The sequence below is a fragment of the Falco naumanni genome, chromosome 5 (assembly GCF_017639655.2).
Source record: "Falco naumanni isolate bFalNau1 chromosome 5, bFalNau1.pat, whole genome shotgun sequence".
NCBI classification, from domain to species: domain Eukaryota; kingdom Metazoa; phylum Chordata; class Aves; order Falconiformes; family Falconidae; genus Falco; species Falco naumanni.
The window spans coordinates 28,826,798-28,845,801 of NC_054058.1; the positions used below are offsets into that span (position 1 = coordinate 28,826,798).

Below are 19,004 nucleotides of genomic sequence, written 5' to 3' on the forward strand. Positions count from 1 at the left end.
TCCCATTCACTGCTGATTTTATTTAGCTAGATCCTGTTGCTTGTGGTGGACATTGGAGTGACATTTTTGGCACATGGCACAAAAAAAAAAGGAAAAAAAAAGCTCAACTGCAGAAAATGCCTGCATTTTTTGCAGTATGAAAAGGAAAGGGTTAACCTGTTTTTGGCTGTATGGTATTGATTGAGGCCCCTGCAAAGAAAATACGGCTGTAAATAGTTAGTATTCCCTAGTAGCTGGGGTTTGTTTGGAGGTAAGTCATTGAACTGGGACGCTGGAGGTATGATCTGCTTCCCAGAGATGCCACCCACTTCCTGTGGGACAGGAGGAAGGTCACTAGTTGCTCTGGGTCTCAGCACCCCAGCTGAGAACGATGCTTTCTGCCTCCTCTGCTTTTTTGAACTCGCTTGTTTATATTGCTAGCTTTTCAGCAGAGTAACATCTACCCTGGCTGTGCGCTGATCACGATGGGTCCTGCTCTCAGCTGGGGCCTCTAGACACCACTACGAATAACAAATATGATTTTCCCTTTATGCTTGTCTCCTTCATCTCCATCCATGCTGCAGTGCCTGTGAGGTAAGATTAACAGCTAAAAATAATAATAAAAAAAGAAATCAGTAAAGATGAAGAACAAGGGAGTAAAGAACCATCAGGTGTGAAAAGTTGTGAAATGGGTTTTGTTTTTCTCCAGCCCTGCTAGCTGATGATCTCATGCAAAGGTACCGCGTTTTGAAATGAGAAGGATTTGACCCTGTCCTTTAAGTCAAAAAGGGGTGAACAAAACACAGCTTTGTGCATTTCCTTTGTGCTAAGCACATTGTGAATATTCTTAAGCATTGCCACAAGGATTAACATCTCTGCATTTTAATGTGCCTGGTGCTGGAATGTAGCTGGAAAGCAGAGCAGGCAGGAGTGGTCTCTCCAGGCGGTGGGCTCTGCTAGGTGTCTCTTTGAAGTGCTATTCATTTGCTTTCTGTTACTCTTTCAATTTTTCTTCTTGCCCCCCTTCTCTCCCCCGACCCTTTTCCCCCCTGTTCCTTCAACAGCTTCTGGAACAAATCCTGATAGATTTCTTGTTTCTGTAATGTACTGGACTGTTTTATCTCCAAATACTTTTGCATGGCAGTAATATATTAAAAAAACCAAAAAACCATGTGGACAGAAGTATGGAGTTTGTTATTTACTTTGGATCATTAACCTGGTCTGTAAATTTGATTTGATCTCTCCTTTTTTTGTTCCTCCCCTCCTCTTTGTGTAATTTCAGAGCCCGCAAAGAGACGCTGTCTTTTGCTGCTTCGGGATCCCAGCAAGATATGGGAGTCTGATGGATTATAAATGCACCTGCTTTGTTTAAAACCCAGCCAAACAGATAAGTGCCCTTTTAATTATCTCACAACGGCATTTTAGACATAGCTAGGCACAGCATCTCTCTCGGGTTTCAATTCGGTGAGCCCTCTGTGTTTTACCATTGCAAATGAATGCTCTGCAGTTCTCCTTTTAGCTGAGAAATACCAGATGATGTTGGTATTTCACGTGAGCCATTAATTAGCGTCTGAGGGAACTGCAGCTGGTGGCTTGGGAAGCTCCCCGGGCTCTTTTCCTATCCCTCTGGAGCTGCTGTCTCCAGCAGCCTTGTGAGGTTTTGGGACTCCGAGGAGCAGCTCTGCGGGACCAGACTAGACCCATCTGAGCCTTAAGGAGTCCTCTGGGACTCATTAGAGGTTTAATAACTAAACTTGGCTGGTTTGATTGAGAAGATGCTTGTGCAGGCTTGGCGCTATCTCAGAGAAACCATCTAACGCTGCTGGCAGGAGAGAGGGCTTTCTGCATGTGCTATTCATGTGTGTGTGGAGAAAGCGATAGCCCCCGCTTCTTCCTGCCAGTTTCCAGGTGGGAAAATAGCTGGATATGGGGGACAGAAGCCCTTAGTTATACAGGGTTTATACAGGGCGTATAAAGTATTGTGGGTGAGTGGTAACAAGAGTTGTCCCCTCAAAGTTATGGAGGCATTTATATCTATGGGTGGAAAATACAGACTATCAAGAAAATAATTTCTGGCTGTGTAGATCAGTTTCTATAGGTGACCACTGTCTGCTGTTGGACACACCACTGCAGTCATTAATTTAAGGAATCCATAAAATGTGGTCTCACACACAGTGTAACTTTGCAGTAGTATACAGCCATGGGGTTGAGGCAAATATTCACTATATCTGCAATTTACTGGGTCAGAATAACGGAAAAAACACTAAAGCTGAGCATGTGCGTGTTGGAGGGGATGCGTGGCAGGAAGGGGGACAGGAGCAGAATTATCTGCTCCAGACCTGTCTTGTCTGCTCCACCAGCGTTAATTAGCAGTGTAAAATGTCTACCTTGCTCTTATGAAAACTTCAAACAAGTTTGCTACAGCAAATTAGACTGTAGTAACTGATGTGAATTCAACTTACCTGCTTCAGCAAAAGGTGAGTTTCTTGGTGAAGGTGCCAGCCCAGGACTGACAGAGCGCCTGAGGAGGCAAGGTAGTGAAGTAGGTTACTGTGGTGTGAGACCTGGATCTCGATCAATTCATGTGATCCCTAGAGTGTCTGAAGTTCCCTCTTTTCTAGGAAAAACTTCACTTCTGCTGTTATTACCAAGCAAATTTTTATATTAATAGAAGGAATAACATGTCTGATATTAATGAATATGCTCTGTCTTAAAATTGTAAGGAGTATTTATTCCTGGCTTTTCAGTACTCTGATAGCAAAAAGGCTTGACAGTGTATCAAGAAACACTGATTAAATGAAGCCCTAACGAGAAAACCGGGGTTTGTTCATTTAGCAAGGATGGATAGGAAGTTTAAAAAGCTTGTAATAAGTTTAAAAAGCTTACATATTCTGTGTACCCTAACAGAGCTCTTTGCTCCTCAAAAAAAAAAAAAAATTAACCTCAGAGAGCCTCAAGGTCTTGATTATTAGGTTTGCAACTTGAAATCTGCTTTCTGCCAGTGTGCTGATACCAGTGTTCCCCCAAATTAGGTCCCGTTACATTAACCCTAACCCGGCCAGTTCCAGTCTTGGCATCAAAATTGCATTTGGAAATCATACCTTGAAGTGTGGCACACAACTTGTAACGCTCTGTGCTCCTTGGCAGAAGAGGCAGAACGCAGTCAGAGCCCCCCTCAGGAGCTGTACCGGTGTGAGAGGTGATACTGTGCTATGTGCACCTGTGCTTTGGGTGGTGCATCCAGCAGCTGAGCAAAACAGATTCAAGAGATCTTGACAGGTTTCTGTGAAAAACCTTGTCCAGAAAAGACGACCCCCGAATCCCTAACTTCTTCCTCATCTTACAGGTGAGCCTTGGGAACACGTGGGAGACCATAGTTCCTGAATGCATGACCTTCCTTTGGGATTAGAAGGAAGCCATGGGGAAAGACAAGAAAGAGGAGGCTGTCTTTCTGAGGAAAAAGATAACTTTGCTGCGGGCTTTCTCGCTCCTCATTGGCAGCATGGTTGGCAGTGGCATCTTCATCTCCCCAAAGGGAGTACTGCAAAACTCCGGCAGCGTGGGTTTCTCCCTGGTTGTCTGGTTTGCCTGTGGGCTCCTCTCAATGTTTGGTGAGTGACGAGCTTTGTCAGCCTTTGCTTAAGCACCTGAGAGGTGGGGACAACCAGCATATTTTTACGTGCAAAAAACTGGGAGAAGAATAAACTGAAAATTCCCTGTTCCCACTGCAACAGAAATAAAGGTTTAACAAGCCCTGGAAGGGGTCACTATGGGTCCTTGGGGCAAGTGATTCCTCCGGGGTGATTGAGAGAATCCCAGCACTTATGGTCTGTGAATATGAAATCCTGTGCAAGTCCAGGGCAGAGGGGTGACCATGGCTGCAGATGGAGATAGCATGGTCTCTGCCAGGAAAGCTGGGGGAATATGAGGGGACTCCTTCTATAAGGTGGAAGGGAGATGCAGGCATCTAAAAGGCACTTGAGTCTGAGGGCTGTGCAGTGCTTTTCACAGACACTGTGAAATGGGCAAGAAGTGACAGTCTTAATATGCCTTAAGGGATCCCCTTTCTGTCACTCAGAATAAAGAAACACTGGAGCAGATTGCCTGGGGAGCTGTGGAGTGCCCACCAGCCTGGGATGGGTGTCTGGGTGTCTGTCAGAAATGGTTCGGATGTGTCTGGTGCTGCCTTGGGGCAGGAGATGGGGCTGGTGCGTTCAGCCCTGCTTTCTGTGCATTGCCCTTGGCTTGGTTTCTGGCATTTAATATCACTCTTCTCTCACAAAGAGCTGACTTTTTTGATGACTGTTTCATTCTAGGTCTTCTGAAATAATGTAGCTTTTAAAGTATCAATGAATAAAATGTATGGCTTTTAATTTCCTTCGTTAACTGTATAAAATCACCATCTCATAAAAGCTTTAAAGGTGCTGTCAGGAGAACTGCAAGATCTCTCAGCTCTCAGGAGAAACCTGATGTTTATTTCAGTGGGAGACTTTAACATTCTTCTTCTGTCATAATTAAGGAGAAAAAACCCAAGGAAGCAGAAACCCTCCATATGGAGAAAAACACTTTGGCACTGTGACGTGCATGCAAGTTTAGAAATCAGGACATTAAATTGTTAATAAGGCAACAAGCATGGTTATTGCTCTTAGCATATGTGTACTGATATTTCATGTTGCAGCCTATGTGTGATTGTTTGGCGAATGATATACTTTTGCTTAAAGAAAATATTAAAATATAAAGTGAACACAGTGTTTCTTTTAACTGAGCAGAGCAATAAATGATAATGTGTGTGCTGATCACATAGCCCAAGCTCTGCACTTCGAAAAGTTTCTCTCTCCATTGCATCCTTTGATAGATTCTGCTGGAAGAGCCTTGGGAGCCTCTTTATCTAGTTATTGTATTTTGTAGCCAAATTTCTTGGTTGTTCTTCCCTTTTATCAGCTTGATGACCTCCCCTGATCATTTTCCTGACACTTTTTTTGCAGTACGTTGAAAAGGCCTGCTTTCTTTTATGCTCTTTTTTCTTTCAAGTAAGGCATTTATGCAAGTCCCATAGCATGAGTTCAGCAAAGCACTTAAACACATGCTTGAAGCATGTAAAGGGACCCACCGGAATAAATGAGATGAGGTGTCTGCCTATATTTAACACCTTGAACAGATATTCTGCACAGATTTGCTAACAGAGAGGCAGGAAAATTGAGGTCCTCCCCATCAGCGTGGCCTGAGTATGGTACAATCACCATGTGGGGCTTGGAGCGGTGGCCGTAACAGCACTGCCTTCCTCTGTGCTCTTCCTCCACAGCTGCCTGAGCTGGGCAGATAAGTAGATAGCACAGCTAGAGATGGTCTTACCCAACAGGATCGCATCCCAACAGCTGCAGCCCCATTGCAAGGATATTTGTGCTCAAAGAAGTGAAATGTTTTATGATTTCTTTTGGTGAACAAAGGATGTTTAACCCAGCAGGTGAATCCAGTTTAGGTAGGGCTTAAGAGTCATACTTAGACGCATTCAAATGACTTGATAAAGTGCTCTATAGAGAAAACACAGATGCGATTTTTTTTTTTTTTTGGTACAGGCAGAGGCATAAATGTTCCTATCCATTTGCCTGAAAGTTTTAAGCTGCCTTCTCTGGCATGCTTCTCTCGGTGTTTCTTGTTGTGCTCCAGCACAGGGGCAGGGAGGCGCAGAGGTGCTTGTCAAGGCAGGAGAAGGCTGTCCCCAGCTCTGTTGGTGCACTTGCATGTGAACATGTGAGAAGAGACTGACTGAGACTGTCATGTGGATGCTTCCCTTGCTCTGCACCATTGGGGCCATATTTTCCCCCAGTGGCAGGTCTTCCCTCTCTGAGGAGGTGTCCTTCCAGGTCCTCTGCCTGGTGTCTTTGAATGAAGGAAGGGATTTATATGAAGATGCAAGATAAGGACACAGGAATATGTGGTCTGTGATCAGAAATGTGATTGAAATTATCAGTTCAGCCATAGCCTGTTGGCTGAGCTGCTGTAATGGCCTTCTAGGCACCATTTCAGTGGCCTAACTGTGAGGAGAGGCGAGAACCCGAACCTTCAGGACATTTTTCAAAGGAAACCTCTTGTAGCTTACTGCAATGTTTCTGTCACACACTTTTCCACATAACTTCCGTGGAAAAGCTGTATCATTAACCAAAAAATAGAGAATTTCTTTCCTTCTGACAAAGTCAATTACTTCAAAACATATTTCAAAAAAACTTCAAAAACCACAAAAATTAGAACGATAGTTCTCGTTTTCTTTCTCTAATTCACTACTTATTTTAAACAGATTTATTCAGTCCCTGGAAAGACACAAAGAAAAGAAAATCCATGGGATGATTTACTCAGTGCATTTCTACCTGAACTTTTCCAGGTGCCTTGAGTTATGCAGAGCTTGGAACAAGAATCACCAAGTCTGGCGGACATTATATCTACATTTTGGAGACACTAGGGCCTCTGCCAAGTTTCTTATTCCTGTGGGCAGAGTTTTTTGCTATCAGGTAAGAGATTTTGTTTGTTTGCCTTTTGCTGGATGCTGTAACAGTTTAAAAACCCAAAAGTTATGGTGCCAGTCTAGGCAGTTTGAAAAGGAAAGAGTAGAAAAAAATCTGAACAACTTTTAAAGATTTTTGCTGACAAAAGGAAGAAGGCATAATGAGTAAATGGTTACACATGTTCAATGTGATCTGTACTTGAAGAATATCTCTCTTCTCCCCTGGCAGCTGGTATCTTCCAAGAGCCATGGTATTTTTCAGAGACTGACAATAGATGTCAAATTTATTTCAGATCTATTTTCAGTTTGAAACTTTCTCAGATTCTCTGGTGGAGGCAATTTTCTGGCTTAGCCCTAAGTTAAAAAATACTTTAGAAAATTGTAAATTACTTCTTTTTTAACTTCTAAAAGAAAGTCCTCACCTCTCAATAACCTGTGTCCTTCATGTAAGCTGAGATGAAGCAGGATATATGAACCCCACTACATGGCTCCATACAATTAATCTAAACTTTTACATTCAAGTTGGGAATTAATATTTTTGTGCATATGATTTTTAACCCGTTTACTGAGAAAAGCCTATGAAAAAGACTCTGTGGGAATTCACCATCTGCATGGGAGAGAAGGATTAAGCTGAGTGGGGAATCTTCACCCACCCCCACCCCCACCCCCCGAGCTTTGTGCATTTTTACATCATGTCATTTTTTGGCCATCCGCAGACCACAGTTTGTGCTTGATTCCCACCCCCAGGCCTGCCAACAGTGCTGTGGTTTCTTTGGCATTTGGACGCTACATGCTGGAGCCATTTTTTGCCCCCTGTGCAGCCCCTGTCCCTGCTGTGAAGCTTGTATCTCTCCTGGGGTACTGTAAGTACCAACTTCTATGGGATGCTGATATTGAAGCTTCTCTGCCCTAGACTAGGGGCACTTACAGAGTGTTATCTTCTGGGATCACTGTGGGATCAGGACCCCATCTTCCTTTGGCCACCCAAAACTTTCTGATCCAAGGTCCTGGTTTGGGGCCGCTATGTCCTCCAAGAAGAGGAATGGGCCTCCCTGTTGAGCAGCTGGAGCCCTAGGTCTGGGAGATTGTGCCAAGTGCAAGAGTGGGAACTCTTCTTGTATAATTATGTAAATGCCACCTGGGTTGAGGGTATAAGGCTCAAGGCTTTGGGTTGCTCACCTGGTGCATCCAGCCTGTGAAGCTGTCCTGCCTGTTCTAGGTGGGTGTGTGTGGGCACAGGGACCACTGTGAAGGAGGTTGCTGAGACGTCCCTGCAAACTCACACCTTCCCCTCAGGCGGGTGTGAATCACCCAACAGGAACCGGGGTCCTGGTCCCTGTCAGAAGCATAACTCAGCTCCCCTTCCAATGCTGTACATGGGGCTACACCTGTAATATTTTCTGACATCTCTCATGCTGAGCATCCTCTCTGTAAAGATGCAGCCTTCTCCCTGGCATCCCTAGAGCAGAGACTGCTGCTATATTTTTTCCTATATGCATCGAGCATGGGCTACAGCTGTAGCAGTGTGGTCTCCCCTCCAGACATGGTCCTCACCCTCAATTCCTGGAGTGTCACCTGGAGTGCTCGGCTGCAGACGGCTCTCTCCATCATCAAACTCCTAGCTCTTGCACTCATCATCGTGCCAGGGATGATGCTGCTGGCCCAGGGTAGGTGTGCTGCTGCGTGGCTGAGGGAGGGTGCTCGGCATTCCTGTCTGTCATGGCTTTTATTGGACACTAGTGACAGGAGTGGCACTCCTTTAGCTAGCGGGAGCTTTCCCTGCCTGTGCCCTGGATGTGAATTAGCTGGGAGCTGAGACCAGGGTAGTTGGCACTAAGTGGCATCATTGCACCAGGTCAATGCGCCTGGCTCAGCTGTGCTTTCTCCAAAACTGAGCAAGCCTCAGTACCTGAGGCTGTGTGAGCCTGCTCAGGGTCGTACAGGCACCTTCCTCTACAGACTGTCTTTCTTTGGTGTCAGACTTGCCTGTTTTCAGCGTGGCTCAAAATCTTTCAAATGCAGCAAAAATTTGATGTACATCAGAGATGTGTGACAGCATCCCGTGGTGACCCGAGCCAGTCACAGCTGTGTAATGAGTTACTGGCCCTCAGCTGAGCCCTGGTAACTGCATCTCTAACCTTTTTGTGGCTTAAGCTAAAGTTTTTTACCTCCTAATTGAGACAAGCAGTAACTTAGTAAACTTAAAATGGACTCGCACAGGATTGCGCTCACATCTGGAGTGGGCAAAAAAAACCTACCAGTCGTATCTTCTGGGAATGATGCAAGAGTACTGGCTTTCATCCAAGCCTCAGTTTATAGAAAAGCCCAAGGCATTCCCACACAAGGGATGAAGCCTGCTCCCTCTCCAAGCTATTACCTTCCTCTGCAGAGAAAACGGCACAGGCAGTAGGCTCCACATTCATGTTTCTTTCTGATGTCTGGAGCTGACTCCTTTGAACATGCAAAGATCCCCTCAGGCTGGTAGCACTTCTGAACCGAAGGACTGCCCTGCAGCTAGAAATCCTGAGCCATTATTGTTAGGAATGCCTTCAAATGACAGGCTGGAGCCCTGGCACTCATCCTACAGTGAGGAGGATAAGTGCCGGTGACATCTGGAGGGAGAATTCACCAAGAGACCTCAATATGACAGGTTGTATTTAACATGACTCATGGGGGACTATAAATCAGTCATTAATGTATTGCAGACAATAAATCCTTTTTATGCACCATCACTTACCAGCAATCATTTTAGAACATAAAAAGACTACTCTGATAGGCCTGCTCCCATATTTTGGTTTAGTTTTCTTCAAATCTGTTTTCTTTTTGATGTGTTTTTGGGCTTAAGAATCAGTTTTGTGCTTTTAAATCAGTTTGTCTGGTTCCCCTGCCTTATTCTACTTGTTTTGGTTGCACTCTTGTCTTTTCCTCTGTCATTGCCTTCCCTTTGGCTCAGGTTTGTTTTAGAGACTTGCTGGGCCAGTGTTTCAAACTCAGATGCCCAAATCTCGTCACAGAGCTCCTGGCAGAGTCACCTCCACAGAAGTGGCCTGACTTTGCCCATGTGCTCCATACCATTTCATGCCTTTCCTGCAAGCTCTGCACCTTTTACTCTTAAAGAGACTTTGATATGAAGAACTGAGTATGGATATGGAGTGAAACCTTGGGCTGACTGGATTTGAAAATGCTGGAAATACAGCTCCTTTTGACTGTGGGTTTTTTATTGGCTCCCCTTTGAATTAGAACCTGTTAGGTGTTTCTCCCTTCTCTGGGTTTTTTTGGAGTTTGATAAAATACGGTTCATATCCAAAATCCTAACTTTGATTTTTTTGTTGTTGTTGTTTGTTTGCTGTTGTTGTTATTTCAAGCAGAGAACTTTTAGGAAAATGGGGAGAGCTGGTAAAACAGGATATCTATCTGAGCCACCTCTGCTTTTTTAATTCTATTTACTTTGCCCTCTGTGTCCTCAGTTCCTCATTCTGCAAGCAAGCCGCAGTGGCTGGCAGGGGCGCTGGGCAGGGAGCGTGCCCAGAGCGGGGTACCAGGCTGGCGGTCCCTGCTCCTTGCTCCTGCTCCCTCCTCTGCCCCGGTTCCCATGCTCCAGCCAGCATGGGGCTGGGGTCAGCGCTCCAGCAGTGGGATCGAGAGGGAGCACAGCGAGAGCCGATTTAGCTGCCTCGCTGGCTACACCACATCAAAGAGAAGTGTGCATCCTGCTGCTTAGGGGCCTGGAGGGGGGAAGAGGGGGATAAACCTGGTGGATTAATTTTGGGCCTAAAAAAGAACAGGACAACTTAGGTCCTCTCGTGTCCACAGTCTCCCGTTCCCACAGCAGGCTCTGTCTGAAACAGAACCAGCCGCCACTGCTGCCCTTCCTGAAATGTCTCCCATAGCTGGATGGGGGATGATTTGTTCTGTCACAGTTTGTGAAGTAAACACATCAGCACAGCACTGAAATTAAAGCAATGAAAAAAATCTGAATACATGGCTCCAAGGAAGTCAAAACACACTTCCTAGGTCTGGGCAAGAGGTACAAAGGGTGTTATCCTGCAGGAAGGAAGCCTGCCTGATGTTTCCCTGCTCCGTGTCTGTTGTTCATTTCTTCTGCAGGCCACACCGAAAACTTTCAGGATGCATTTGACAGACAGTCACTGGTTTTGGATAAGCTGCCCCTGGCTTTTTATGCAGGCATGTTCGCATATTCAGGCTGGTAGGTGTGACGGGAGGGCGCTTCATGGGCAGCGGACTGGTGTCTGAGACGTGGCTCAAACTTTTTCCCTGTCTTTTCCCATCGTGCAGGTTTCAGACCAGCTTTGTGCGTGAAGAGTTGGTCAGACCTGAACGGTAAGGCTGGGAAGGAGTTGTCTTGGGTTACCAGCCTCTGGGGTACGGCGGCTTTCCCAGACGCCGTACAGGAGGAAATAAGTTTGTGGGTTCACCTAACTAACACCAGCTGCAACCTGCAGCAATACTGTGCATAACAAGGGATAACAGCTTGTTCTTTGTGTGTCTCTTCCTTCCCCTTTCTTGTAGAAATATCCCCCTGGCTGTCATTGTGTCCGTGATCACAGTAATTGTGGGGTACATGCTCACCAACATCTCCTATTACACAGTCCTGGGAACTCAAGACGTTCTGGCTTCTCCTGCTGTGGCTGTGGTGAGTCGTCACCCCTGCTGTTATCTTTCTTTGGTGTGATCAGCTTGTGCTGAAGGGGTGGTCAAGGCAAGTGTTTCAGTGACGGTTTTCATATAAAATGCTTATTGCTTTGTCACTTCTCTGGATTACTGTGCAACAATAAATTCTTCTAGTCTTGCCTAAAACGTAATGAAAAATAACCTGCAGATGAAAATGCAAGATTTATGAGTTATATTTTACTCTTTCTTTCAATGGAGGATGTTTTCATTCTTGTGAATTTGATGTTGTCTAGATGTCACCACATGCTCCTAAAGTCACACTTGTTCTTCCTCCAGAGCTTTGTGCAGCGAGCCTTCAAAAGCCTGATCTCTGTGGTCCCTGTTCTTGTTGCACTGTCCTGCTTTGGAACAATGAATGGAGGAATCTTCACATTTTCAAGGTCACATCCCTCAGAATCTGTTACTTTTGGCTTACTGAATCAGAGGGAAGCACCAGCAACCTGTGCAACTGCCTACCCATGTGATGGCATTTTAGCCACTCTTAGGCAAAAAGTAAGGCCTTTGATTCCCAGGATGTCAAGTGCAGGATGATCCCTGTTGGCCTTTCTATTTCTGGCCAGGTCCAGACTTTGGTGTCCGAGGCTGGTCACAAACAAAGACTTTTATCTCCTCCCCTAGCCCTTCAGTTTAAATTCCCAGTTTAAAGTGAAATGTCAATGTTTCTGGTGAACTAGAGGTTTTGTTGACATTGGCAGCTGCTCAGTGAGACCGAGTCTTCTTTCACTGGGTTCACCCAGCTGCTCTGCTGCAGGGCACAGGGTCCCTCTGTTGTGAAGATCTCTGGCCAAAGGCAAACTCTCCCTCGAGGACTTTGCTTTGAGGTCAGTGAAATGTTATTGGGGATGGGCTATTCCTAAAGCAATACTCGAGGCTCAACAAGTCTTGTTGTAGTAATAAGAAAAGCTTTGTTCCATGGAAAAATTATCTTGCCAGCTTCACTGGTTACTATGCTGCAAGTCCTTATGGGAGCTTTGAAACTGGAGAGGAGGGCAGAGCTCACAGAGAAGCATGTTGTGCTGGTCTTGAGAAGCTGAGCGAACTCTCTGGAGCCGGTTCTGCTTCACAGCTTTGATTGCAAAAGGAAAAATCAGCTGAAATGAAAGGGATGTTTCATAGTGTGAAAGCTAATGAGTTATTTGATCTGCTACCCTGAATTCCCGTATTAAATATAGGTGTGGAGAATCCTCCCCATTAGCTCCTGCAGATAGTGGTTTTCTTTGAGGATGACAAGTCCCTGGACAGCGCAGAGGTTCTGTGTGTCCCTATTGCTTTTCTCTCCCTCATCCTGGCACCATTAAGATAATCACTGCAGAAAGGCCATATAAACAGCGATGGGGCCTCCCTGGCTGCTGGCCAGCCACACCCCAGCAAAACCACAGAGACAGCAATAAAACCAGTTTTACACTCCTGCTCCAGCTGCTTTGGGCCCTGCTCCAGCTCAGCTGATGCTCTGGCATGGTTTGTTTGTGTGGATATTAAATTTGTGAAATTGGATGCAATGCCTTCTCCCCGATTGCCCTTTCATGAGTCAAAGGAGGGATGGAGGTAAGGAGCTCTCTGCTGTCATTCTGTAGCTGGTCTTCTATGTAACTGGCCTCTTGGCAGTACACCAAACTATATTTCCCAATAGCTGGCCAGAAGTCTGAAAATCCAGTATTATCTGAGGAAATTGCACTTTATATATCTATATATTTATTACTATATGTATATGTGTGTGTGTGTGTGTATATATATATATATGCATGCATCAAGACTGACAATCCCCTTTCATAAACTCACCAGCCTCTCTTAAAGAATTAAAGTTTGTGAGCCCTCCACTTCCTACTGGAAAGATTAACTGCTTCTCTGATGGCCAGAAACTTCCTTACTTCTGTTTCCAGACTGAACTCCTTCATGGTCACTCTGGACTTGCCCAAAGGTCTCTGCTAATGGGCCGCCCAAAGGGGATGCTGTCAGTGGTCCTTCTAGTGGGCTCTGCACTGTGTTGAAGCAACTGGTCCTGGGAAAGTTATGGGAATCCGACATTGGCTTTTTCTTCCAAATGCCCCAAAAGTGCGGCTAAAGGCAGAACTGTGGCCTTGAATAGCAGACTTGTGCTGGGTGGGGGCTGCCTTGTGGCCTCAGGTCAGTCCAGCAACTGATCTAATTTCTAGTCTGGATGTGGGATGCTAATGCATAGGGCTCCCTGTCTTTTCCTAGGACTCTGTTTGTGGCTTCCAGGGAAGGACAGTGGCCTCCTCTCTTCTCCATGATCCACATTCGAAGGCACACGCCCCTTCCTGCTGTCATGTTAATGGTAAGGAGATCTGGCTGTGTGACATGAAAAATGAAGAAGGAGGAAGAGTGGAAAGGGCTGCAAAGTATTAAGTCCCCTTGTACCAGCAGTGGCATCCAAACCCACTACCTTATAGTCTTGGACACCTTTTTTAAAAGTACTGTCCCTCCCATCTGCCACATTTGCTGCTTGATATTGTCCTATGAAAACACCTCTGCCAGGCTTTGGCTATTTAGAAAACTGAAATTCCCAGGGATGGTGGAAATGCAGGGAATGACCATTTGCAGAGATGCTGTCAGTTTTGGTTTGGGGTTTTTTTTCCGGCAATGGTTCAGCTCCATCCTAACTGTGCTACAGTGCCTCACAGCTTGGCTGACCTGCTAAAAACTGAACAGGTATCTTTGTAGGTAGCCTTTGTACTGGCAGCACAGGCTTTTGGATCATGCATGTTTTAATTACCCTGCCTAGGACACAAAGCATCAAAGCTGCTGCTGATCTTAAAAGGATCGCTCCTTTCTGTGGCATGTCATAATAGTGCATTTAGGCTTTTTGTCTTCAGTCTGTGACACTTACTTTGTAAAGCATTCTCACCTCTGAAATGTTGGGGCTGTGAGGTAGCTGCCTGTGGTTGCAGGGGGGCTGGAGGAGGTGATCTGTAGTACCCTTTCTAGTCCGAGGACCGTAGTAAGGCTATGTATGTACAGTAGTAAGACTGTAATATAACAACTATATTTCATCTTCACAATGCTCAGTTCCCTTTGGTTACTGCCATGGTGTGTATCGGAGATATCTACCATCTAATGAACTTCTTCAGCTTTTCTCGATGGCTCTTCATAGGATTAGCTACCCTCGGGCTCATTGTCCATCGCCACCGTCATCCGGAGCTGCACAGCCCGTTCAAGGTAATGCATGGCATGCGTCTAACAGCCAGGAATGCACAGGCTTGTCATTTCACAGTCTGATTTGCTAATAATTAGAGCATTACATGGCCATGGTTGCCTTTAGGCTCTAATGGGTCTTGATCCCTGTTGCTCAGTAAGGCATGTGGGAAATTAGTTTATGTGCCCAAGTAGCCAAATGTGGTAAATCCTATAAAGTTGGTCCTATGTAGTGTCATCAGTTGCATCTGTAAGATGACAGCCTGCTCCAGGGATCAAAGTTTCAGGCTGGAACTGGGAGATGTGCAGAAGGCAGTTCCCACACTCATCTCTCATGGGCTGCAAGGAGGGACTCTTGCCTGGATGTTATTTCAGGGGTAAGTCAGTCTCAGCTCTAGCTGAAAAGCAAGAGGGTTGGTGTCACGCTTGGGGCAAAAGCGCATGGCCAGAGAGAACCTGGAAGCAAATCTGACTTAAAGGCAACCATCTGCTGGCACAAAAATATTATATAGTGTAAAGCAACTTGTGTGCAACTGTTGCTGCTGCAAACCCTGAGGATGAGCACAGGGTGTGCATGCCTACTACAGAGTGTAAGCACCTTGTCCTCCCATGCCTTTCCCTAGGCTCCAGCTGGGCCCCTCTGGTGGCCCTTCTCAAGCTGCTGGGTGCTGGGATCCTCCTTGTGTCAGAGGGGGATGCTGGAATTGGTGCTGGAGCAGCTTTCTTGTGCTCAGGGCAACTTTCCCACTGCCAGATAATGCACAGAAGGTGTTTGGCCGGGATGGCGTTTGAGGTGTGCATAGTGTGTTCCTGTCTCCAGTGGTGCCTGCATGGCACCTCCAGCCAGCTCCCGGAGAGGAGGGAGGCGAGGAGACCTCCGAGGCTACAGGCACTGGGCAGCTGATCAGCGAGAAGCTCAGGGGACAGAAAAGCTTCCCCCTAACTCCCAGGGCTCCTCCTGAGCCGTGCAAGGGCTGATGTAAGGTCTGGGGTAATTTTTTTTTTCTTGGTCTTTGCTGGTGACAACATGTTTAGCAGAGACCTTGATGCTTCCCAGTTTGTTGGCTGGCTGCACTCGTGTACTCACCCAGAACCAGATTTTAAATAAGTTTTCTCTTTTTCTTTTAAACCAAGCTTCCTAGAGGAAGTTTGTTAGTGGATGGCACTAGTGGTCTTTTCCGCTGCTGAGATTTTGCCCCATCTTGTTTTAAACAGATGTAGGTTTTTCACGGTTCCTAGGGGCAGATTAAGTGAGAGAGGGAAATGCTTGACTTTGGGTCAGTTTGGGTGATATTCCCCCCCCTCCTTCTTTTTTATAACCCGGTGAGAGGGGCAGCCCCGTTTCCTGGGGGGAAGGGCTGCGCGCAGGTGGCGCGGGCGTGTGCTGCACTCTAGCGGCCGGACCTAGGTCGTGCTCTGCCACCAGTTTACGAAGAGTAAATCCTAAAATAACGTGATTGTGCGAGTACTTCTCTTTACCAATTTGAGTTCAAAATGGTGAGAAAACACCGGTAAAAGGAGGAAGCAGTCCTCTCGCGCACCTCTCGAGCAGATGTGCAGCGTGAGGGCGAGCACGTAAGAGAGGCTGGCAGGGGATGCTCAGGCTGGAAAGACAGCAAGAGCACGTAAGTTTGGTGGCTGGATGGCTGCCATCGCTACAGCAACTGATCTCTTCCAGCTCGGCATGGTCAGCATCCAAAATAAGATCTCTATTACCGGAAAAGAGATTGTCACCCTAGATGAGACCAGCAGCTCCTTCATTCCATCAACCATGGCAAGGAGTATGTTGGCTGAGGTTGGATCCAAAGACTGAGGGAATGTTTCACAGTTTTATTATTTATCGCAGTCTTCTGATTTACTCTCCAAATAACCCAGATTAACTGGCTCACCCAACCAGCTAATGCTGAAATGTTGACTGCTGCTTTGGTCTTTCATCAGGGTGTCGCTGAAGCTCATGTTCTTGATGTAGGTGCAATAGACAGTCTGGTTTATCCTGTTTTGGCCACTGTAAGTCTCAGGCAAGCCGGAGGTGGGTCAAAATGAGTCACAAGTGTAATAACCAAAGAACAGTTCGATTCAAAGTGCTGCTTCTGCTGTTGGCTGCAGATTTTCTACCAGCAGTCACCACAGGTGGCAATTAGGTATGTGCGCATGCGCATGCACAGCAGTGGCATATTCAGAGAGCAGTGGGGTGGGTATAGGTGCCTTCTCCCCCGGCCTGGCTTTCAGTTGCAAGTGAGGTATTCATTTTGATGCACATGAATATGGAAAGCATGCACCCCACAGGGCACACTGGGCTCCAAAGGTGGTATGAGTCAATTTTTTTTCTATGCATCCTACTTGTTCACAACTGATGGTAGTGAAAAAGTGTGCGGGACACCTATGTGATTTTTTCTCATGTTCTTTAAGATGGAGAAGCAACTACAGCGTGTGCTGGGATGTACGTAGGCTGATTTGCAACAGCCATCAGCTTTGCCTGAGTGTTCTGTGCTCTTTTCTCCAGGTTCCCCTGTTCGTTCCCATCTCTTTTACCATCATCTGCCTCTTCACAGTGGCAATGTCTTTCTACTCAGACCCTGTGAACATTAGTATCGGATGCACCATGGTTTTAAGTGGCTTTCCAGTCTACTACCTCATAATCCATAGGCAAATGTCAAGTCGTTGCCGTAGCCCATTTTGTGAGTATGCATTTGAGTTTCGGTATTGTGGGTCTAAACTCGCTCAGGGGTGGGGATGTTGCATTGTTCCCAGGGCTCATCTCTAACGCAAATTACTCCATGACCAACAGACCTCATGAAACCTAATTCACAACCTGTGCAACCCCCTCACTGGCTTTCCCAAAACCGAGCCTCCGCAGCCGAAGAGAGGAGGGGTAGGCTGTGCTGCAGGTGGTTGGCAGCCAGGCACAGGCTGTGTCTACCCGGCTTGTGAATATACTGACAAGCCAGCTCGATGCTTTGTTTCAAAAAAGACAGGACTGAGGCCTACCAACAGAGGGAACAAAGAGGATTACTTTTGCACCCCAGCCCTGGTTTCTACTAAACTTTACCGTATCTTTGGGATCACTACCCCTCGGTCAAATTTGGCTGACACTGAGCAACAAGATCAAAAGCTAGGATGGAGAAACATACAGGCAGACACTGCAACCCTGTGCACAAAAACACTTCTGAAAGGCAGGGGAGAGGTCTTGTAGAAGAAGATGGTGTTGCCTGAGGGCTCTGTGTTTGATGAAGAGACCAGGATGGTTTTGGGCACAGATGTGGGCATATAAATGAAATACATCTCCACTGTGTGCATTGTCTAGCACAGATTTCCTTTGAATGTAGCCCTGGAGGCACAATTATTTACTTAGAAACAAGAGCCCAGTTTTTAGTTTAATGTATAATTTTGGTTATGAATCTTATTTTCTTTTGTTGGGCTGAGGTATATCAGTAACCACTGAATAGAAGAAAACAAGCAAGAAAGGAAACAGATAGAGTGATCTGCTAACATAAAGCACTCCAGCCATCAGTGCTGATGCTCTGATTTTCAGTCATATCTCAAGATTTCCTCCAGACTAAACTTTCTTCCCTCCCCCCCCCTTTCAGATTACCTTACACACAAACTACAGTTACTGCTGGAAGTGGTCCAACAAGAAATCAAGACTTACTAAGAAAACCATCAGAACTCATAGGAGGAGATAAAATCTACTTCGTTTCTGATACCTTTGATCCTACCAAAAGCAGGACATGTTCTTATTCTTTTCATCCTGCAAATGAGGATAAGCCTGAGCCAAAACCTTGTTGCAAGTGTTCCTAAGCTTGCTGATTAGGATTAATGTGCCACATCTGTTTCAGCCTTTTTCTTTTTTCAGCAGACCCAGTGTAGTTCTCTGAAATGAGCTTGCTTTGCCTGCAGTGTCTTCGAAGATTAGGATCTACCAAGATCCTAATTTTGCATCCTAGCTCAGTCCTCAGTAAAATAGTGTGTGTATATACACACACACACAATTTTTACATTTCCTAACTTTGCAAATACGGGAAGGGATCGTACTGCAGAACTTAGAGTCCGATACATGGAAGCCAAATGCAGATTTCGAACTGAAGTGTAGTAGCCACACTGGACAAGCGTTATGAAGGGAAATGGGTGGGGACAGCAAATTAGAAGTAAAGTAGATGAATTGGAAAGGAGGAGGCAGAGGGATAAAATTTTATTCACTGAAAAATACAGATTCAGGTTAATGAGAAGATATTTGAATCCCCTTTTGAAAGTCAAATATTAACAAAGTAAGGTCAGGATGTTTTGATTTTGTATAAGCAGAATGAATTTATTTTGCTTTGAAATAACGTTTCAATTTTGAATTTTATTTTTCTGAAATGACATTTCAAAGTGTACAAAGAGATTAAAAAAGTTTAATATCAAAAAGAATATGACAAAACAGATCCTAATCCCTCCCCCAACTCCCCAGCCCCGCTCCTTACCCAGTACTACCAGTAAATTGTAAGTAAAAGTAAACTTGAAAATTCAGATATTGGCTCAACTCCCATGAAATACAACTTCTCCCTTAGTTAGACAGGACCACTGATGAGACTTGGGCAGAATCTTGAAGTGCATCTTTTGGTGCTGTAAGAACATGTGAAAGACTTTGTCAGAGCTTTAACTTTAAAGACTTGCTGAATCAATAAATAAATTTTCATTTGAA

At 45.6% G+C, this 19,004-nt stretch overlaps 1 protein-coding gene across 4 annotated transcripts; it reads left to right on the forward strand.

Annotated features, from left to right (window-relative positions):
- The first annotated feature begins 306 nt into the window (after positions 1-306).
- On the forward strand, positions 307-19,004 carry LOC121088337 (cystine/glutamate transporter-like). Of its 4 annotated transcripts, none has more exons than XM_040594215.1 (14): positions 307-573; positions 1,262-1,366; positions 3,324-3,590; positions 6,359-6,485; positions 7,226-7,341; positions 8,003-8,145; positions 10,586-10,685; positions 10,775-10,819; positions 11,009-11,132; positions 11,447-11,550; positions 13,370-13,466; positions 14,198-14,347; positions 16,827-17,001; positions 17,911-19,004. In XM_040594215.1, the coding sequence occupies exons 3-14, from the start codon at positions 3,364-3,366 to the stop codon at positions 17,973-17,975; spliced, it is 1,473 nt and encodes a 490-aa protein (XP_040450149.1). In that variant the 5' UTR covers positions 307-573; positions 1,262-1,366; positions 3,324-3,363; the 3' UTR covers positions 17,976-19,004. The 4 variants fall into 4 exon arrangements, with proteins under 4 accessions (XP_040450149.1, XP_040450148.1, XP_040450151.1 ...); XM_040594216.1 differs by having other exon boundaries at positions 308-573; positions 3,326-3,590; positions 8,020-8,145; XM_040594214.1 differs by having other exon boundaries at positions 1,262-3,590.